This window comes from Lagopus muta, chromosome 12 (assembly GCF_023343835.1).
Source record: "Lagopus muta isolate bLagMut1 chromosome 12, bLagMut1 primary, whole genome shotgun sequence".
In the NCBI taxonomy this organism is placed as follows: Eukaryota; Metazoa; Chordata; class Aves; order Galliformes; family Phasianidae; genus Lagopus; species Lagopus muta.
In genome coordinates, this window is record NC_064444.1 from 12022381 (window position 1) to 12044471 (window position 22091).

At 40.1% G+C, this 22091-nt stretch overlaps 2 protein-coding genes across 6 annotated transcripts in view; one reads left to right on the forward strand and one right to left on the reverse strand.

The window, feature by feature from the left end:
- Positions 1-13: 13 nt before the first annotated feature.
- On the forward strand, positions 14-7241 carry ORC6 (origin recognition complex subunit 6). The gene is made up of 7 exons (XM_048958763.1): positions 14-171; positions 311-440; positions 593-756; positions 1739-1828; positions 2799-2911; positions 4264-4335; positions 4719-7241. The coding sequence occupies exons 1-7, from the start codon at positions 107-109 to the stop codon at positions 4889-4891; spliced, it is 807 nt and encodes a 268-aa protein (XP_048814720.1). The 5' UTR covers positions 14-106; the 3' UTR covers positions 4892-7241.
- MYLK3 (myosin light chain kinase 3) overlaps positions 6907-22091 on the reverse strand; it is a 38384-nt gene continuing 23199 nt past the window's right edge. For all 5 annotated transcript variants that reach the window (XM_048958754.1, XM_048958751.1, XM_048958752.1 and 2 more), the window contains 10 exons: positions 19209-19780; positions 17604-17709; positions 16117-16210; positions 15689-15798; positions 14487-14628; positions 13416-13486; positions 11931-12059; positions 10743-10895; positions 9275-9407; positions 6907-8119 (listed from right to left, as the gene is read on the reverse strand). In XM_048958754.1, the coding sequence (XP_048814711.1) occupies positions 8048-8119; positions 9275-9407; positions 10743-10895; positions 11931-12059; positions 13416-13486; positions 14487-14628; positions 15689-15798; positions 16117-16210; positions 17604-17709; positions 19209-19780 (1582 nt within the window). In that variant the 3' untranslated portion in view covers positions 6907-8047. The remainder of the gene's footprint in view (positions 8120-9274; positions 9408-10742; positions 10896-11930; positions 12060-13415; positions 13487-14486; positions 14629-15688; positions 15799-16116; positions 16211-17603; positions 17710-19208; positions 19781-22091) is intronic.

Sequence of the window (22091 nt, forward strand, 5' to 3'; positions counted from 1 at the left end):
TGCGGGGACGATTGACGGCTGGACGGACCGGTCGGTCGGCGAGCCCGGTGGCGGGTCCGGAGCCGCGCGACGCGGGCACAGCGGGCGGGAATCGAGAGCGAGGCGGATGGAGCGCGGCGCGGTACGGCGGCTGGCGGTACGGCTGGGGATCGGCGAGCCGCGCGTCGTCAGGTAGCGCAGTGCGGGGTTCGAGAGCATCGGCAGGGATGGCGGGAGGAGCGTGCCCTGCGTGCACGGGGCCCGGCACGCAGCCCGGTCACCTACGGACGAGGCTCCGCCGCCACCTCCGCGTCACCGCGGTGTTTTGCAGGAAAGCCGAGGAGTACCTGCGGCTGTCCCAGGTGAAGTGCGCGGGGCTGATGGCGCACGTGACCGCGAGCGGCCTGGCCGTGATGTGCCTGGAGCTGGCGGCCCGCTGCGCCAAGCACCCCGCCGGCAAGGTGAGCCGGCCCCAAACCTCCCGCGCCCCGCACGGATCTCCTCCGTAGCGCTGTCGGAAGCGGCGCGTAGTTTCTCGTTTCTCCGCCGTCTCTGGGTACGGAGCCGGCGAGGAGCCTCGGCGATCCCCGTGTTCTTTCTTTATCTCGAACAGAGCTCCTTTGTTAAACTCTCCGGTTTGAACAAGACCGCGTACCAGAGCTCCGTGAAGGCCTTGGAATGTTTACTGGGGGTGAACGCCCGGCTGGGGATGCGCGAGCTGGCGGTGCAGTTGTGCTGCACGGAGGCACTGAGCGCGGCCTCGGAAATCCTGCAGAGGTGAGCGGCTGTACGGCTCCGTGCCCGCAAGGGTGAGGAGCCGGCTGGGGAGAAGGGCGGGCGGCTGCTTCTGAAGGCCCACGAGGTGAGTTCTTAGCACTGACAGCACGTTACCTATTTAAAACACATTAGAAAGACTGAGCCTCTGGAGCACGGTAAGTCGCTGCCCAAGTTCCAGTTTTTCAGCTCAGAGCAGTTTGAAAAAGTCAGGACTTTGTGTCTTTGCCTGCAGCACTGTAATTAGCTGCTGCTCATGGCACAGTTCAGAAGAAACGGGCAGGAGAAACAACCATTCTGGAGAAGCAGATCTCTTACAGTGCACGTTACCTGTCAGAACATGAGGTACAGCACTTCAGTGGGGATCCAAAAGATTTTACTAAAACCTGGCTGTAAGATCTACTTTAGCAAGAGCAGTCGAGGAGAAGCTCTGCAGTGCTGTTCTGCTGCTGAGCACATTTAAGTGTTGGTGGGGTTTCCGAGGATTCTGGTGGGAAACAAAGGCTGTGAACGCTGTGGTACTTAAACAGCCTGGTAAAGGTGAACAATAAGAAGTTAAATTCTTCACATTGCTGAATATCCAGTATGTCATCCACTATATATTGTACAGGTGAAGGTTTAAATATAGATCAAAAAATCTATAGTTCTACCCTTTGTAATAGGACAGATCTAAAGATCTCTTCATGTAATTTTAAAGATAAAAGCAAGCGTAAATGGGTAGCACAAATGAAATTATACTGACATACCTCGATTCAGATCTCTCCCTTAAAATACCTTTAAATCAAAAAGAGGAAGTGATTCCCATTCCCTTCTATTCCCCAGTCTGTTTATCTCCTCTAAAGCAGTAGCAGCTTTTTGTGCTTGACCAGGTTTCAAAGGACTGAGATATCCAATATTTAACTGCTGAGTACCATGTGACAAATTAATTTCAAAAGTTTCATTTGAAGCAAATGCATTATACAGCTATCACTCTGTTATTCTTTAGGTACGAATCCAGCCTCCCTGAAGCACAGCAAATGGAACTTGATTTCTCAAAACCACTATTTATAGCAGCTGCACTATTCACTGCGTGCAGGTGAGTACAGTGTAAGGGGTTCTTTTATAGGCTTAGATACCTGGTGAGACATTCAACAGAAATAGTGCATGCAGTGTAAGCAACTGATTGATTCAGCATGGCTAAAGGCTCTTTACTACTGCATTCTGCATCTCTACTCCTGGAACTGGAGACATCTCTAGCACAAGAACCCTTTTACAAGGAAATCTCCAGCCTACACTGCATTTGCTTTCAGGGGGGAACAGAAGCATTACATCAGATGTACAGAAGAGGATCTTGAATTACTTGTCCTAGAAGAAATGAAATCTGCCTTTCCTGGTGTGTGATTGATGAAGCAGATAGTTCCATTTGGATGTGTTATCCCTGACAGTAGCTGAAGAAGTCCACCAAGCCAATATAACAGTAGTAATATTTTCAGATTTAACCTGAACTTTCTTCTCTTGTCAGTGTAGATTGGTGTTGGACATAAAGCAAGAAGTTCTGCATGTCTCTTGGTGAGATATTGCTCAAGATGAAAGAATGGCTGCTGCCAGCTTACCTATGAGCACCTGTACTATCCCATCCTCAGGCTCTAACATTTGGGGGATGGATTTGTCTCAGCTTTAGACCAGCATCATCTCAGGAGATGGCTGATAGAAGAGCCTGACACATTTAACAGTTGGGAAGAATTTGCTTGCGCGTACGTGTTTTCCCTCTCAATACTGTGCCTTTTAACAGTCAACAATTCCGGTGTTGTGTAGTTTCATAGCTCTTGACAAATGTTTTGACTGCAGTCCCATTCAGTTCTTCACAAGAGTAGTTGCCTTGCTTCCCTTGAAACCTATGAAGTACCTTTTCCTGATAGAATTTCCTCTCATAATTTGAGCTAACTGTGGGCTTCACTTCCAGATCCATCTTGACTCTTCCTTCCCAAAGGCAGCATTGATAGAGTAATAAATATCATCTCAGCTGGATGATATTTGCTGAGAGATAAATTAATTTTCTGTTACAGGTGTTTGAAGCTGAAAGTGGACAAATCTAGGGTGTTGGCTATATCTGGAGTGAAAAAAGCAATATTTGATCGCCTGTGCAGTCAGATGGAGAAGATAAGCCAGCAATTCAACAGTATGTTTTTGACCTTATCTTTGTAATACAGCTTACCCAACGTCTAGGCTCACAGTGTCCCCATGCATTTCTGCTGGTGGTTTCATTTCGGTCACTTCAACTATTTTCTTTCAGCCAAACCTGCCCACCATTCCAGCGTTTCCCTCAGTCCTGTTCCCACTCACAGTCCTTGCTTCTGGGAAGGTCAAACAGTTGAGAACATGATAAGGCCCACAGTACCTATCCTCTTCCTTAATGCTCACAGTTCTTTACATTTTCTGCTGCTGAAAGTTATCCCCTCTTTCTCCCATACCACTAAAGCATTTTGGATTCATCCTTGCCTGCTTTCTTCATCCTGTTTAATATAGCAACATAATATGGAAATTAGCATAAACCTTTTACTACCTCTGTTGCTTTAATTGACGCTCCTGTGTTTTCCTTCACAGGGATTAACACACAGCTAAGCCTTGATCTCCTTGTAGTAATTCAACCATTACCTGACACCATGCCTCCACACACAGCAGGCAGACATAAGAGTCTTTCTCACCTGCTGCTGAACTTCCAGCTCTCCCCACTCTTTAGCATAGGGCAAAGATTGAAGATGTATGTTCCTTTCTGTCCTTGTATCTTTGTTCCTTCCTGTTTATCTCCTCTTTCCCTCCCCAGATTTTTATTCTCACTCTCCCACTGACAGTATTCCTCCTCCACTTCATCTTCATATTTCACACTGCAGTGTTTTCTAGAGTGTCCTGCCTGAATCCAAACCAAAAGCTGCTCTTGCTAGGCATGGAGCTGCCAACAGAGAAATTATCCCACCACAAAAGCAGCTTCAAGGCAGACAGGAGTTCCTTTTTCAGGTTAGGTATAAATTGACAGCATGCTGTGGGTATCTGTAAAACAAAGCAGTTGTAGAAATGGTACAGAAGGGAGAATGCTTTGTGAATAATCAAGAATGGCAGCAAGGTGTTTTTTGATATGAACAAAGCTGATGATTATGGTTACACATGCAGCAGCAGCACTAGGTAAAGCAGCCAGCCAATCCTCGCAAGCCTTGGAGGGTGCTGGCACCTTTGCATATACAGTTTGGCTATCAGTCTTTAACAGAGAATCTTTTTGATGAGGAAACACCACTTGCCTGCTAAGCTGTTTTCCAGCCAGGTCAATCAGTTAAGTCTATTCACTAACTGGCTGCACAAGAAGCTATGCTAACACATCAGGCAGCAACCTGGAAGGAAGAATACATCACAAAGGGAGGGCACTGGGGGAAGGCATCACTGCTGTGAACAACTGGATGTAGAATAACATCCCACATCACTCATCCCACATCATTCAGAAGTAAAGTAACTTAACTTTTTTGTTTGTTTGTTTTTTAGAAGATGATATTCCATTAGCTGCAGAGACATCTGAAACCCAGCAGACTGACCTGGAGCAATGTGAGAAAGAAAGTAAGTTGTGTTTAGCTGTGAACTAAGATTATCGGAGTCATTTGGGGTTTTGTTGCTGCTTTGCAGTATTTTAGTTGTAAAATAATAAAAATTGGTTGACACCATTCTGCAATCTACTATAATAGAAGGACTAATTAAACACAGCAAAAGGACAATGTTTACTATACTGAGTAGTTGTACTAAAGTTAACTCTTACACTCAACCAGAAAAGTGAAAAGGTGACCGCCTTGGGAGGGGGGCAGATGAGGAAACCAGAGAGTTGAGAGTGCAGTAATGGTCTCTGTACATGAATAGGCTGATCTCTGTACACTGGCTGATTATTTCCAACAGCACATTGCTGGTGCTGGCCCATCATGTACTTACCTTTTTTTTCTTAAACATAGGTTCTGAAGATTATGATGATGAGATTCCATGTAAACAGCCAAAGACTGAAACAAAGCAAGACTATGAAGAATGGAAAAGGAGAATCCTGGAAAATGCTGCTAAGGCACAAGAGACAAATAGTGGTACTGTTTCTATAGTGCCACCTTGTAATATCACTACTGCTTGCTCATAATGTTAACAGTCCTTTTGTTCTTAACAATTCCTGTAGCATACAAGTGATGACTGGCTGGTATTCAGCTAATTTTATTTTTTGAGCTAGTTTTTAAAAGTTATTTTTAGTAAATGACAATTGAGGTGATTTTTGGAAGAAGCATGTTTAATTATTTGCCAGGCTGGTACTTGAGCAGATGTAGCATTATGTGGTAGGACAGCTTCATTTTTCTTGGTACAAGCAGCAGGTGACACTCCAATATGATGTTCAATGTGAATAAATTATAAGTCACATGTCCTTGTGCCTCTAGCTGGCAGCAGACAATGAAAAAGAGTGGGAGGAGACCAACTGTGCCTTGTTAAACAGCAAAAACAACAGATGAATTAAAGACTGAGTAATTTTTAAAACTGTCAAACACTTATTCACTGAACTGACAATAGTTTTTATGCCTGTGTAGGACTGAAGTCTCTTGTGTATGTAATGGGGCCCAGCTGTTCCAAGAAACAATAAAGATATCGGAAGGAAAAGCTTTGCATTAAGACGTGCATTTTTATGCACATGGTTGTTGTATGTAAAACTTCTGGGGGGCAAAGTAAGACAGGAGGACCCATCTGTGGAAGGTATCCAGGGAACAAGGATTTTGAACGTAGTGAAGCTGGGACACAGACCTTTTTGTTGTATCTCAGGAGCATAAGCTTCAACTGGAGTGCCCTGACCCATAGGTCTTAGAGGCAACTTGTGTCATCCTATACTTTCATCCCACCTATTCAGAGTAGGACTTAAAGTAACTATTTTTGAAAGAAAAATCATAACCTTTAGCAGTCCAGGACTAGCGTTACTATAATAAAGTCAAGCCAATTCTGCTGCCCATTTCTTGTCTTCTGTCTGAGTTGTATGAACAAGTTAACTTTTATAAATCATCATTTCAAAAAAAAAAAAACCAGAAACTCCTTAGCTATTTGCATGAAGGGAAATAACTCCTGTCTGAGCACTTAGATTTGAAACAGCATTCCCATCTGAGCTTCTCAACAGTATTTTGATGGTCTGCCAAATGCCTCACTGCTTAGCATGTTTCTTGCTTACCTGGGTGACACTGATTCCAGCTTCAGCTATTACCCTGTGGGGCCACCTGTTTTTTTTTGTTTTCCCATACTCTGTTCCAGTGTCTTGCAGACTGTGTGTAGGGTGTTTTTAGCTTTTTGTAGACCATGCAGGACATTATGAAATATCCCATGAGACTGCAGAGATGGTTTTCACTGTATTGCAGAATTACGTGGCTACAGAAGCTGAAAAGATTTCTGTTAAGAACAAAATAGCAAGCCAGATGCATCCTCTTTTTGTAGATGGAGAGGAAATATAAGACAGCAGAGAACAGCTATATCTATTACCCCCTTACAAAAATAGAGGAAGTACTACACAGTAAGTGGTAAAATGAAGTTTACTAGCAAATTACCTTTCACTTCATCTCACAGTGTAATTGAAGCATAAAAAAGAAATAAATTCTAGTCACCTTTAAATAGTAAAAGCCAATTTCATACCTGATGAGAGTCCTGAAACATAACAGTAACTTTATTGTGGAATGGACTCCAAACAAATGCATGGCGTGCAGAGAAAAATCTTAGTTAATGAACCCCCAGTAGGAGCTGTAACAAAACATCTGCTATTAATATCTAACATGTGGCAGAGGGGTGAGATCTTACATTCTGTAAGACCTAATGAAAGATGCTTTCTAATGTTTGTTTTTTGAACCAAAATGGAGGAATGGGCCTGTTCCTTTATAATGTATTTTATTAGTATTAGTTCAGAAATATACAGACCAAAGAATATATCCACTTCTAGCATGCAGAACCACTGTGGAAGGAAAATATGAACAAAAGTGGGCCTTCACAGAAGGTGATACATTGTAAAGATTCACTGGATTTTAATCATTTTTCACTGCTCTGATAGTAGAAAATCGGCACCAGTCCAGAATCCAGGGATTAGAATAAGTGGGAAGCACTAGAGCGGAAAGAAGATAACTAGGCTAGGGTAAGGCATTCATAAAATCTTCTTTATTAGCAACCAGCACTTTTGCTAATTTAAGGGATATGAAAATCTGTAAAGTTAATGGGAGCTTGGCAGCAGCTAGATGTCTTCACTGAAAAGCTAGTTCTAGGAAAACCAACAAGTATCACTAATAAAGAGCCTGTTCAGCTTACACTGAGCTCTACAAAATCTAGAACAGGAATGAAAGAAACCACAGGTCTAATAAATAATGTTGCATTTTTAGCTGAGAAATTGTAAGTGGCTTCAATTCTTTAGACATCATGAAGAGTTAGTATTGTGAAGAAAAAGTCTTATGTTTGAGAGCAAGTTGGGAAAAAAAGGGTTTCAGTGTTCCAGCTGAGCCAAAAAGAGAGTCTAGCAATACACCATTTCTCTGGAGCTAAACAGCATTAGAATGTGTTCTGCATATCAACTTTCCAGATAAAATGCATTAAAATCATTGAAAAGGATTTAAAAAAATCTCAAGAATCACAATACTAAGGGCTGCAGTCACACCCAATGAAAAGCATTTACACATTTAAAACGTGAAATGAAGTGTCTGGAAGTCTTTCCAGTACATTATGAAATATTTGCAGAGCGACCCAGCAGCCACTGCCTAGTTTTTATTTGTGGCAGTTTCACCCATCTATCTTCTCACAAAAGTAAAAGTTTGATCTTCCTGCTTAAGTAACAAACCTGAGGGAAAATATTGTGCTATTCTTGTGGCAGTCCACTAAAACTGATCGTGTACAGAGCAGTTGTGAAGAAAGTCTTTAGAGATCCCATGCTTGGTGTGAGAAGCCAGAAAACTGCTGGTCTTTTTGGTAAAAACAGACCAATAACACCTTCAGGAAGAGGTCAGCCCCACTAAATTCTATTTTTTCATCACTATGTACAACTAAAAGCTTGAGAGAACAAAACAAAGTATATTCTGTTTTCTTAAGTTATTTCAGTGCCTCTGCTTTCAGGTAACACTTTCTGTTCTTGTCTGCTTTCAGAGACATTTCAGGTAACTAAGCACTAACACACAATATATGAGAAAGACAGATGCAAGACTTGACATTATATACGGGATAGAAATTACTGAAGATACTGAGTTGTTCTCCTCTGGTTTCACACCATCTTCAAGCATGGTAGTTGCTTCATACAACATTATGCAAGCTTGACAGACATACTCTGAAATCTCTTCAGTCTGTTAGCAGCAGCCACCACATAAAAATGTTTCTGTGAACAAAACAGAGTGGTCTGAGTGTGAGTGTAACTGAGGAAAAGGACTTTTTCTTTCTAGATTTTCCTTCAGCAAAAAAAGACAATCTATTTACCTAAAGGTCCTCATGGAGGTTGAACATGTTAAGTTGCTAAGTTGAACATGAGTCAGCAGCGTGCCCTTGCCATAAAGGTAGCTATGGTGCCCCAGGTTGCACTGTTTAATGTGAGCAGCTCAAAGAAGTTGATCCTCAACAATGGTGAAACCACAGCTGTAGTACTGTGTCCAGTTCTGGGCTCCACATTAGAGAAGAGACCTAAAACCTGAGAGTCTAATAAATGGCCCATAAGATGGGTAAGGGACTGGAGTCTCTCCTATGAGGACTGCTCTGCTTGGAAGAGAGAAAGCTCAAAGGAATCTTATCAATATATATAAATATTTGAAGGGAGGGTGCAAAAAGGATGTAGCCAGGCTCTTTTCAGTGTTGACAAAAGAGGCAATTGGCAACAAACTGAGATAGCAGGTTCCATCTGACCATCAGGAATCCTTTTCAATTGTAAGAGTGAGTAAGCAATAGAACACGTTGCACAGAGGGGGTGCCTCTCTCCTTCAGGTTACTAAAAAGCCACCTATATGTGGTCCTGCTTGAGCAAAAGGGGTGGACATGAGGTCCCTGCCAACATCAGCCATTCTGTGATTCTGGGAAAACTGAATACAGGGTCAGAAAACAATCACTGTCTAAGCCACAGGTAAATCAGCTCACTTAAAGCAAGAAACAGTCTTTCTACAGCTCCCTTTTCTGAAAAGTCTTGGGCTTATCAGAAAGGTTCTGAGAATTTTTCCTGATGTCTTTAAGCCTATTTTTTTTTTTCCTCTCCCAGACTTCCGTTCTCTGCAGTGGGAAACAAAACTGCCTTTCATTGTATCCCATCACAACTGTTGTCAATGCAAAAATGTCTCCATTAAAAGAAGAAAAAAAATTAGAGTGAGCTAAATAGCATTTGAAGCCTCTGAACTTGTAAAGAAAAAAATATAGAACTTCAAATAACAAACTGAAGAATTTCTAAACTCATGTTTACAATAGTTTAGTAAAACTGAGCCAATATTCAGAAAAGCAGAACCTGCCTGGGTTGAGCTGATTTTCCCCCTGGAAGATTTTCCAGGCTAATTACCTTCCATTTTCTTTGAGCTATGTAACTTTGCAGCAACAACTGGGACTTCAGGCGAAGCTTGAACCTCTTGGCTTTGGCAGGCAGGTTGTTTAACCACTCGTGCTTCAAACACTGTGTTGCGCTCATCCGGCAGCTGCAAGAAAAAAAAGAAGTACCATGTAAACACAGCCACCCTCTTGCCATTTTCTCTGAATCTCAGGCTCCTCAATCTACAGATTACATAAATGTTTCCCTTAAATAAACCAATGCAAGTGAGTGGAAAGGCTTGAGATGCTATTCATTCCAGTGCATAGAGTCCTAACAACATCCTGCACTCTCCAGTGTAAGGAATGAGTGGTGTGAAAAGTTGCTGGCAGGGTGTGCAGTGGGTTGACTGTCCGGTGTTCAACTATTCTATTTTACCTTGTTTGGATTTTGTTCTGAAGAAGCAGCTGTACAGGTTCATCGGTTATGTATAATTTTGTTATGCAAATCAAGAACCACTGAAAGAATCAGTGCATGAAGAAAAACTGTTGTGGTGCCATCTACCTGTCCTGAGAGTGCAGGCTTATTCTGTGCCTCATATTTAAAAAGCACAAACATCCCTTCATCCTAAGCTTAGATACAGATAAATATAACATTATTCTCAGACATTCAACAATGGCCCCAAACATGAAAACCTGTCCAAAAACCTTGAGAAATAGAGAAAAGCTTGTGAAGGGAGGCAGGGAGACAAGATTTTAAAGTTCAATTTGCATTTTTTAAAAACAAACCCTATGACTTCTGGCTGAAAATGTAATAAAGTATTATAACCGATTTGTCTGATTTAGGCAATGATCTGGAGGACGGTAATATTCTAAGCACTCCTTGAAATACCCCTCAAATATTGCCCTCTGCTTTTCTGTATGCATTATTTCCTGTTTTGATTAGTTTTGTATCATCGCCCAGCAAGAGAAAACTATTTTCTATCCACCCTACCCCAGCCCCATAGCCATTTTCTGACATCAATGTCACCCTCATTCTTCTGTTGTTTCATACATACAATCACTTTTTGTTTTATTTGATCCCAAAATGAGAAACCAACATGCAGAGGTAAGTCCTAAATGCTTCTTAATAGCTACCAAATGCACTTAGACCACTTCAGAAGAAAACTATGCACATTTTCACAGCTGTAGCTTCTATTCATCCTCTGTATACTCAATAAACTTCTTTTTTCCCCCCCACAATTTACAACAAGGCTTGTAAGAATTCAAAGTAACAAACAAAATAGCTTTTATGCAGAGAAGGAATATTAAAGACAGATTTCTACACAGCAAATCCTTCCAGACTTCCTCTCTTCTGCCTTGAGGAACTGTCCAGTAAGCACAGAACAGCAAAAGAAAATGTCACGTAATAACTTCTCATTGTTGACTGTAATTCAAACAGTGGGCTAGAAGGAAATAAACACTATTAGGTGCTACACTGTTCTCATGATCAGAGAAGGAGGTACCTTTTCTCTTTCACAAGTAGTCTGGAAATAAAATCTTTTGCTTCCTCTGACAGCTGTTCAAAAGCTTCTGCATCAAAATCCCAGTTGCAATTGACTACATAATTCATCGTCTCCGCATCAGTTTCTCCCAGGAATGGGGACAAGCCACTAAGCCTGAATAAATAAATACATAAAATTTAAAAAACAATTTTAAAAAGCGAAGTGGGAGATAAACAGTTACATGCAAGATGAATTTCTTCTCCCTTGAATCTTCTGTTCTATAGTTCTGGCCAATTTTTCAAGAGGAAGAGTTCTCAGACATGGGGGTCCTACCTGTCAGTCCCTGCCAAGAACTGTATTGTTAGTGTTACTGCTCAGCAGCTCACTCAGCTAAGTCAGAGCACACCATTATTGGATCTCTAGTAAAATAAATTCAGCAGGAGTCTCAGTACATATTTCAGTGCTTTCCCAACTAGAAGAGCTAGGAGGGTTCAAGAGCTTTCCTAAATCAAAGCCTATAACCAAGGTTGGCTCAAATTACACTGGTTTCTGAACAGCATATTGTTTTCAACTAGCCTCTAGCCTCAGATTTATTGTTTCAGCAATTCATTATTTCATTTAGTTACTTTTTGGCTAACAAATTTAAACCATTTATTCCGTTCACAGAAAGCATTTGTGAAAAATTCTGAGACGCTGAGTCAGCTCACCAGAGCCTTCCAAGCCATCCCTGCCTTCAACAGAAAAAAAGTCTTACTCCCATTTGTGATGTGACCTGTGGCCCAGCACTTCACATTAATTCCTCTGGGCAGATGCAGACCAAGTCCAAGCTAATAAAATTATCAGACTGCAAATTTGAAAATTAATCTAAATCTTCAAGAATCCAATAAAAATGGAAATTCTGAAATGCTTTGGGCCACTTTTCCAAGGAATCACAATATGATCCACTTGAACTTGATAAATAAGGTGGGGTAAAGGAGAAGAATGTTTACATACTTATCTAAAGGCCTATTTGTTGTTCAGAGACTTAACACCAACTGTGAGGTACCCTCACATTAAAGGGCTGCAGCTCACTGTTTGCTTTTAACAGCATGAATTAGGAGTTCCATTCTGATGGGCTCGCTGCCTGCCATGCTCCTGTACCGCAGACACCCTCCACTGCCCTGTTCTCATAGAGCCTTTGGTGCCACTGCCATGACCTCTCATACTCACAACATGTACGTGATGACGCCTACGCTCCACATGTCTGTTGGGTAGGAAACAAAGTCATAGTTCACCACTTCGGGAGCCAAGAACTCTGGAGTTCCAAAGTTAACCTTCAATTTTTCTCGAGGTTTGTACCTTTAACAGAAAGAAACAGACATCAATGCTGAGAGCAGGCCAGGGGAACAAATATCTCATCTCTAGAAATCAAAGCATGGTACAAAAACAAACAAACAAAAAGCTAGCATAGCAGTCTCCAAGCCAACCAGGACAGCATTAAGGTCTTGAAGACCTTAATTAAAAGTCTTTTTTAAGATCTTGAAAATTAAGGAGTGAATTCTGCTGTGACTGCAGGTATAAGACAATCAGTTTTCCACTTGTCTGAGTAAAAACAGAAAAAAAGACCAAGAGCAATAAAATCTGCATAGACCTCTGTCAGGGAATGAGAGAAGCTATGCTTTCTGCCAGGTTCCACCTTTCCAGCAGATGTTGTCCAACATAAAACAAACAAACCTGTTTCCATTAAAAGGGGTTTGGAGAGCATTTGCTTCCCTATGCTCAGCTACGTCTTAGGTTAAAGGTCTGTGCAGCAGACTTGAGCAAAATGTAACTGCAAAAGTGGGATTCTCTGAACAGGATTATTTGGGCTTAGTAACATGTAAAACACAGATCCGAATAGGGAGAAAATGATTCAATTTTATTGCTTAAAAATTAAGTGTACAGACACTGAACCAGTAATAAGTTTCACTGACGCCAGTGGGAGTTACATCTAAGTACACAGACAGAAAGCAATTAAAGCACTGCTTTTATATCTCAGCTTCTTGGAAGATTTTGTTTTAAACTCTACTTAAGTAAAAAAATTACATCTTTACCCTCCATTTCATAAACAAATTAATCTCAGTGCATCCTTCTGTTTTCATAAATACTTCTAAAACAAGAGTCCTTGGATAGACACCAGAATATGATACATACGTACATGCTGGCACGCATATGCATGCATATACCAGGTCCTGACTTAACAAAATCCTCAAAGGGTTTAGAAAAAAAAAAATAATAAAGAAATGTTTTTATAGTTACACCAACAGGAGTCAATTCTTTCAATTCTGAGGATCTGACTCATGTTCCCACAGCTTTCCTCAAGCAAACAAAGCAAGCAAAGTAAGAGCACAGTGAAAAGCCTCTATTTCTCTGAGGGCTTTATGTTTCACATGAGATGTGTTCATGGAGTCCCTAGAGTAAAAGCTTTAGAAGGGGAATCATTTTGAAACAATTAGAACAGCTGTATATCTTTATTCAACAGAAACCCTACTTGAAAAAGCAAGTAGATAATTAATGCACACAGCAGAACTCATGCCTGCAGCAGCATAGTATTTAGCTCATTCACATATCAGAATCACCTCAGAGCCAGTAAATGCATAAAAAAATATAATAAGAACTACCAGCAGCATATTTCGATGGGATTTTTTTTTAATTAATTCATAGCAGAACCCTTACCTCCTTGCGAATCCAAAGTCAATAATTTTTATCTGGTTTCCTGTGTGATTTACACATAATATGTTTTCAGGCTACAAAAAGACAAGAGTATTTTCAGTTAAACATGACTAATACACAAATTTAGTAAGAATAAGAAAAATATCTCAGATATTTTAGAATCTTTAGGATGATTCTTTTACTTCTTCTTATTAGAGATAAGGATTTGGCTGACACATAAGTTAGAGAAAGGTTTGGTTTTGGATCTCCTGTAAGGAAGTTTAACTTCCACTCCAGTACAACACTATTCCTGTACTGAATATAAACAGATTTTGAAATGAAAAGCACCTGCTTCATGTACAACAGAGTTAGGTTATGGTTTACCCTGAATTTATGAAAGTGATTCCACGAAAGTCACAAGAAACACATCAAATGCACCCTCTGTTTTGTTCACGAAAGCAAAGGAAAAAGTTTCCTTCGTTTTGTTTTTGCTACTATTCTCCATTTATTTGCTAGTTTTCTTTTCCCTAACGTGACTGTTTTTCAAAGGAGAGAGTGAGTTTCCAAAGTCAGAACTGCAGAGCTGCCTGTAGGCCAACCAGGACTACTACCATCTGAGTAAGGCACTGTATGAACAAGGAAATTGATGTGGCCTGTTTTCAGCCACATCAGTTAAGGAATCACACAGTTCAGATCCAGGCAGTAAAAGGAACAATAGGAAGAAGATGGAAAAGATGTTTGGATACAATTAAAATGCAGGAAGAATGAAGACTGGAAGCATTTCTAAGCATTTCTGTCCAAAGATGTTTTGGGGTTGGTTTCTTTTGTTTATTTTTGAAGAAGAACAGAAGGTCATTGTTTAATGTCACACAATGAAAAGTTTCTGATTTAACAGCAAAAAAAAATTACAGAAATGCATTATTCCATTATTATAAGTAAGCTACTAAGTAGACACTGAAAAAAACCATCTCTGGAACTTCTTCACTGTGGCTATTGAATTAAGGTAGTCTATTTCTTTATGAGATTAATGAAATAAGAAATAATAGCAATTACAGCCTGTAGTGGTGTAAACCATCACTCATGGATATCACTGACCTTCAGATCTAAATGGAGAATATAATGCTGGTGCAAGTAATGGACTCCTTCACAGATTTGTTTGGTAAATAAGATTGCATCCAACTCTGTTAGACTGTAGTTTTCATCCGTGATCCGGTCAAATAATTCACCACCATCCAGACTAAAATTTTAACAGATAAGCATTAAAAACACCAGAATTCCTCATTAACTTCATTTATTTCCACACTGGAAACTCAGTTTCTAATTTAGCACGGGTCCTAACAACACAACCAGCATGTATCACATCTGCAGACTAAATGACTTTAAGAAACTTATTTTTGTGTGTGAAATTAAGCATCACTTTAGAGCGCCTTCCACACTGGAAGACTTATTGCTAACATTTGGGAGGAAGCAGCAGGGGAGAATCAAAGCCTAAATTCAAAGCCACACAATCTGAAGACAAAATGGGGACCTGGAAAACCTATAGAATGTACCGAAGTATCTATTATTATTTCCCTGTTAGCTCTGGGAAATTAACTCTTCAACCTATACAATGCGTTCAACTTCTAAACTGAAAGCCATATTACTTGAGCTGACAACTGAAACCAATCCTGCACAAAAAAAAAAGAAAAAAATAGAACATTACGTCAGACACACAGATCTGACAAGGTTTTGCAGGGTAAAAATTACAATTGTTTAAATGAAAGAGTAGAATATAGACATTTTAAAATGTCTTTTTTTTTTTTCTATTTTGTTTCCTTTTTTCTTTCACGTCAACAACAATTCATTTTGTAATGGAAACTCAGTTTGAAAAACAAAACCAAAAAAAAAACAATAGCCATACTTTAATCTCCCTTGTGTCATTTCCGTACTCTGTATTCTCACTTCTTATCTGAGGTTTTACTTACCCCATACTGTAGTTTGGTAGCTAGGGACAGCGACGCCTCAACGTTAAACTCAAATGAAAAATGAACCATAGCAAAATTATTTCATTAATAGTCTTGTAATTAGCTCCATATGCTTGAAGATAACTACCTTCCTTAGCATCTGCTTAAATTGCAATCTTGCAGTGTATGTATTTTTTAATGTGAAGATATTGCCTTTAAAATATGTAGCTTCCACTCTCATAGGCTCAAAAGCCACTCAAGCCTTTTTCATATCTCAGAGTTATTGCTCTCCTTTTCTTTTAGTAACCAAAGCAAACCCAAATTCCAACAGTTCCTGAAATCATTTAAACTTACTATTCCATGATCAAAGTTATATTATTTTTGGCTTCAAAGGCATCATAAAGCTGGATCAAATTCACATGATTTAATTGGTTCATGATGTTAATTTCATTTTTCACATCCTCCTGAAAAAAAAAATAAAAATAAAAATAAAAAAGAGCAAATATGCTCCTTGAACTCCAATATATTTGAATACAATAGTTTTTAACCCTGCAGCATCTGTATGACAGGTTTCATGTGAACAAATGGCTTAATCACAAACACTGGAAATGACCAACAGTTATGAAGCCCAAGCTACTACTTTAACAGACAAGTTCTAATATTTGGTACTATGCAATGAGAAATTGACTCCTACAAGGAGGTTCAGTGACGTGGCGTTAAAATGAATGCAATTCACATGGTTTACAGCATGCACTCATTTAGGCTCACAGGAACATAGTTACCTTTTCTTTTGCTCCTTTCACTTTAATGACTTTGGCTGCCAAATTGAGACCAGTTGAGACTTCTGTGCACTTATGAACTTGCCCAAAACGCCCCCTGTTGACAACAAACGAAAGACAGGAAAATAACACAGCTCACTGCAGAAATTTTTCAAACTATTCTTATCATTGATTAAAAATAGCCCAGTACAAAGTGAACAGAATCAGGTGGCCAGCAGCATCAATCTCCTCTTTCTCTCAGCTTATGAAGGATTAGTTTTATCTTTCCAGCCAGTTGTTCAACGCTTACATTAAAATATTATGACCCTTCGTATTACTACATTTCACTGTGGTATGATGACCTGATGATATTCTTTTTCAGTTCTGTAACTGTACCCATTTGCTGTCCTTCAGTGATGTGTCAGTGGACATATTAACAAGGATATTTCTGTCTTGATCTCATAACTTTTAAAATGACTAACACCAGTAACTGTACCCACTCCACAAACCACATTTCTTGCATGGTGTAAATTCTCCCCCATGTCACCCAGATACATTAATGCCCCTTGGGATGATTCCTAAACATCATTTTCTCTGCTATTGCATCATCAGGCCTATACTTAAGCCATATTCATACTTGAATTAGTCTGTAAATAAAACCTTCTTGTTAGATAAGTATACAAAATACAAAGGCTGAAGCAGCTGTAGATTTTCCTCAAGTCAAAACTAAATGCGAGGTCAACATAATTACAATTTTTTCCCTTAGTTTTCTTTAAGGGAAAGTTCAATGTGAAATAAAGATTTTGGAAGCTGTCTGACCCCTAACAGGCTCTGCTGACTTCAAATGCTCTGAATCTGACTGGAAATTATGGATTTCTGTCAAGACTCCAGCTGTAGCCAAAATTATTACAGCAAATGCAAATAGTATCCAAGAGCACAGTCAGGAGCCTGAAAATGGAACTGAGGCAGAAGCCAGTAATCTAAGGGACCTAGAGATGCACCTCAGACTGATTCATAAGAGGGCAAATATAGTAGCCCAGGAAGTCTGGAGGATGAAGAGATGAACAATCTGACATGCTATCTGCATACTCTCTCCTTGCTTTTCTATTGTAGGCCAAATTTACTCTCTTCTTGCTCTACCAGAGAAAACCAACTTCCTCAAAGCTTAAAGGACTAAAAATGGTAGAGAAAGTGATGTTATCAAAATAGAGGGGAAAGTATTCATAACATACATGAAAAATAGTTACAGTAGATACATTTGAATCCCCTTTTGTTCCACACAGAACCGTAAATTAAAGAAATAAGCTGATATTCATCACTCTCCATGTTTTCGGGAGTGAGTGAGCATTTTGATCCACTAAGCAACTGCTCTGGCTGCAGCAGGCTTGCACATGCCTCACCTGTACACATCTTGGTGCCATCTGAAGAAGATTACTAGTTCCTGAGCTAACTGCACTTCTTCACAATTAGCTACCACCTGCAGTACAGCAGAAGGGGGCAGAGAGACTTACCCTCCAAGGACTTCACGGTGACACACTGAGTAGCACGTTGTCACATCTGTTAGCTTGACACTCACCATGCGATGTTCGAAAGGAGCTGGGGGAGAAGGGCTGTCATCTAAAGAGGAGAAAGCCTGGTCACTGAGATATTTCTCCCTCATCACTGCAGCTTCATCTTCATCACACCAACATTCTCAGTCCACAGGGCATGCACATCACTTCATTTTGTTTGCTCGATACAATGAGAAGTCTCAATTGCCTTCTACTGGAATTCAGACAAGCACTGAAGTATCTACAAACATTAAGCATGCAATTCTTTCCACTATTTTTAGAGTGAAATGCAGGTAAAATACCAGAAGCAATGGAACTGCTCATTTTTAAATGCAAATCAGTTGAGCACACACAATCACTTTGCTTTTCATTAAGAAAAACTTAAATCTGATTTAAAAAAAAAAAAAAAAAAAGAATTTCTAGATGGTTGTAAAGGAGATGCTGAAAATATTCAAAATCTCTCTGCTGCTTCAAATACAGACTTCTACTGTTAGCAGCCTTCTAGAGATGATGGATGAAGGCCCATCACTGAGGATAGGATCCCACCTCCCAGCTCTCAACCCTGTCTTCTTAACACAGCAATGCTGAAAGAGCCCAGGGAGGTAGGTTAACATTTGACCTTATGCATTAACAAAAGAGGCCATTCAACAAAAATATCTGGAAGTTTCAAAACAATTATACTTGACATTCTTCTCATTTTGATAAGCTAACTGGGAAAACCAGCATGAATACACAACAATATCAGCATAGATATCAGTTAATTCAGGAAGCTTCTACCAGCAACACCTTGTTTTACTAGCAACATTTTATTAAGAGCTGTAAACACTTAAATGATTAAGTTTAACCAGTTCCTGGGAGTTAAATAATTAAATTATTATATGCTTAATGTCTAAGTTCTTCTAGGATAAAGCTTCTACCATCCACTACGGTGTTGCTCTTTCAAAGTAATTTTACAGTTTAAGTCCAGAGATCTTGGTGAGCAATTTAACACATATGCAAATTCATTTTCTTGCCACCACTGCTGAGAGCACCAGATGCAGCTCAGGGCATCTACCCATACACGTACATTCTGGAATTACACGTCTGTTGCCTGAAAAAACATGGAGTGTTCACACACTAATCGAGAAGAGATCTATGGCCAATAGCACAAAGACCAAGCAAGACACTCGTCCTGCAATATTCTGCTGTTCTCTTCAGTCTGTAATTGCAGAAGCATACCTAGTTTGCTTACTCTGCCTTACTGAACAAAGGCTATATCTGGAGGACTGTATTTTGTCAATATTACTTATTCTGTAGAAATATACATTCCACTTAATTTCATCTGAAAGGATATTTTTTACTGCAAAACACCTTTTAGAAGGAAAAGTACTATTGAAATAAACTGTACTAACGTTAATTCTCTTGTTTTTGACCATCAAACTTATCTGTGGTGTTCAGTTAAATACTCTTAAGCATAGGACCCAGGTGGTGTAGCACGCACTACTCCAGCTATTAGTTTGTATGCAATACACAGGGATAGCACAAACTCAGTGTAAAAGTTTCCAAAATTAAGTACAAGCAGCTTACCAATGATCATCCCATCCTGTGTGGAAAGTTCTTTGCTAGCTTCCAATGACTTAGTGTTCTCCATTGTTGTTCCTGCACACTGGCCCACATCGTTCTCACTTCCCACTGAACAGGGGGGCTCAGATTCTCTCCTGTCAGAGTTGGTAACTGCCAAGGAATCTTTTACTTCTACTGTTCCTTGATGGATTTTGACTTGTATTCCCAGATCTTTCTTTGGCTCTGTTGCAGCGGTACTCTGTGAAACTATGGGTTTGCATTTTAGTTCTGATTTGTCTTCAGCCTTTTTACTTGGCTTGGGCTTGTTCAATAATGGCTGTTGCTTCCCTGTTTTTGGTGCAAGTTCATTTTGCTTCTTGTTGTCTCTCACTTCTTGATTTGATTCAGCGCTGACATTTTTCAAAGTCTGTTCAAGCTTGGATTTACTAGGCAGCTGTTTATATCCTTCCACTTCTGATGATAAAGAGGACGGGGATTTTGCTTTGAGATTTTTATGTCTGTGATCACTTGAGTTCCCTTCTTTGCTCATTTCAACCTTTTCTTTCACTTCAGTCATATGAACATCAGTGGCTATCCTGCAGAGCAAGCAGTTGACAATTCACATAGATACCCAGACTTTCTTTCACAACTTCACTTAGAAAGAAAACTTATAAACTTCTTAAAATGCAGATTTCTATAGTATTAAAGAAACATAATTATACCAATCCTCTGAGGAAAAACAGCACTAAGGAGAAAGCACTGAAAAACATACAGATAATTTTTCTGCATCCTTGACTGCCTCACCTGAGCAGAACATGTCTCACAAACTCCAAAGTGCTTAACTCATCATCAGAAACATCAGAAAGCTGTTCCAACTTCTATCAGCTATTACAGTTGAACTAATGAGATATCATTCCTATTTGTAGAGAGATGGTAGAGATTGTCTTTGCCAATTACAGGCTGAGTATCCAAACATCTGCCTGGTCATACAGCTCTACAAATCTTTGTGTTTGTATTCATCCTAGTCCTCTCCAGCTGGCTGACTTGCACACTCAAACATGTTTATGCCTTATGGGATAGAATTCTTTCCACAGCTTTCTGTTAGAAAAGTAACTTTTGTAGTTCTCCCACCCCATTAATATTATTCGCCCTGACGTTCCAGCTACCAGAAAACTTTCCCTCTTTTTCTATTTCTACCAGAAATATTTCCCTCATTTCCCAGAAGTTAATCCCTCTTTCAGAGGAGTAACGTCATTACAAAATACACAAAAGAAATTGTTTCCACTTTTGCATAACTGAAGTCTGAAGTTTCCCAGTTTTAGCACCTTTCACAGCTGCTGCCTTGTGCTATGAATTTAAACTGCACCAGTAGTAAGCTATTCAGAGCACTGAACGCTGCTCTGTGCAAACACTTCCACTGCTATCTAGACAAGCCTGAACTCAAGAGGACTCTTGGGCATGTCTCCAAACAGGAGAACACAATGTTCTTCTGACACTTCTGCAGGGGCTTACAGACCTCATTAAAAGTAGCATGCGTTTCAAAGATGCATTTACTACACTATGCTTCACATGCAAGCATAATAGGGACCTTGTTCAGGAGTGTTGTCTTTTCCCAGGATTTGCTCTAGGTTCTACCTTCTGGTTTTCTGTTGGCTTCCCAACACTCTTCACCAAATGCTTTGGCACTTGCATACCCCCTCTGTCCAAACCATTCAACTGCTCCAAAAGCCGCTTTCTGTGTGCAAGTTCACTCCTGCCGTATCATATTTAATCAGTACCAAATGCCATAGGGATAACAGCAACTGTTCATCAGCTTGTTCACAAACACCTGAGCCAGCCTCAGTGCGGGAAGCACAGACCCAGCTCCACTTAAAGAAGCCTCATGAGCCAGAGGCAAAACAGAGGGAGGTCTCCTGTTTCTTAATGCTGTTACAACAACAGATTTGGGGTTATCAATGTATATGAGCTGTACACAATTTGTTCCTAAGTGTTGGAGAAGAGGCCACGATGGTGGAAACCACTATGGTTTCAAATTAAAACACACGCACAGAAGTAGTGTCACGTTCTTGTCTGGGCTTCAGACATTAATTTGTACTAGGGGTGCTCCAAAAGTATCGCCTCCCATTTTATCATGTTGGTTTCATGATGTCAGAGGCAGATGTTGGTGGCATGTAATAGAGGATGAACCTTCCCACCAGCGTTCCCTTAGATTTTTTTTTGCTGTGCAACATACAGCAGTAGAAGGGCAGTCTGATAAAATGGCACCTGATATGGAAGCGCAGATGAGGCAAAGGTGTGCCACTGAATTCCTCCAAGTAGAAAAACGGCACCCACAAACATTCACTGATGCTTGCTGAATGTTTATAGAGAGCAAGCAGTGGGTGTCAGCACAGTAAGGCAGCCGGTGAACTCCGTAGGTTCAGGGTTGTTTTTTTTTGTTTTTAAAGGAGAACAGCATGCAGGCTACTGTTAATCGCTGGTAAAAACACGTAGCTCATAGCATTTTGTATCTGAGAATTTGTTCAATCAAATAGTGTTATTGTGCTCCTTGTAGCTGTTGTGGTTTCCATGGAAATAAATAGGAGGCATTACTTTCCGAGTTACCTACATAAGCACTACTAATAGTGTAATGGGGGACACAGTAATGTAGATGTATACTTATGCATACCTGAATGCATATACCACTCATACCCACACACATGTATTTGTCAGCCCCAACAGAAAAGGCACGACACTTCAAATTTGTCACTGAATTGGCAGCTGTTGAGGTTTGGTTGGTAGAGTTTTGTGCTTTTGGTTTTTAATATAATTACAATCAAATTGTGAATAAAGAATTCAAAAGGAAAAGAATTGTTAAAGACATGTCACAAAGTATTTACCCATGACAGATGAGACTATTAGAAATTA

Bases quoted from the DNA above. Each gene is read 5' to 3' on its own strand.
- ORC6 (XM_048958763.1), top strand. From the start codon at position 107: ATGGAGCGCGGCGCGGTACGGCGGCTGGCGGTACGGCTGGGGATCGGC. The intron at 757-1,738 runs GTGAGCGGCTGT...GTTATTCTTTAG, and splicing joins GCCTCGGAAATCCTGCAGAG to GTACGAATCCAGCCTCCCTG. The intron at 1,829-2,798 runs GTGAGTACAGTG...TTTCTGTTACAG, and splicing joins GCACTATTCACTGCGTGCAG to GTGTTTGAAGCTGAAAGTGG.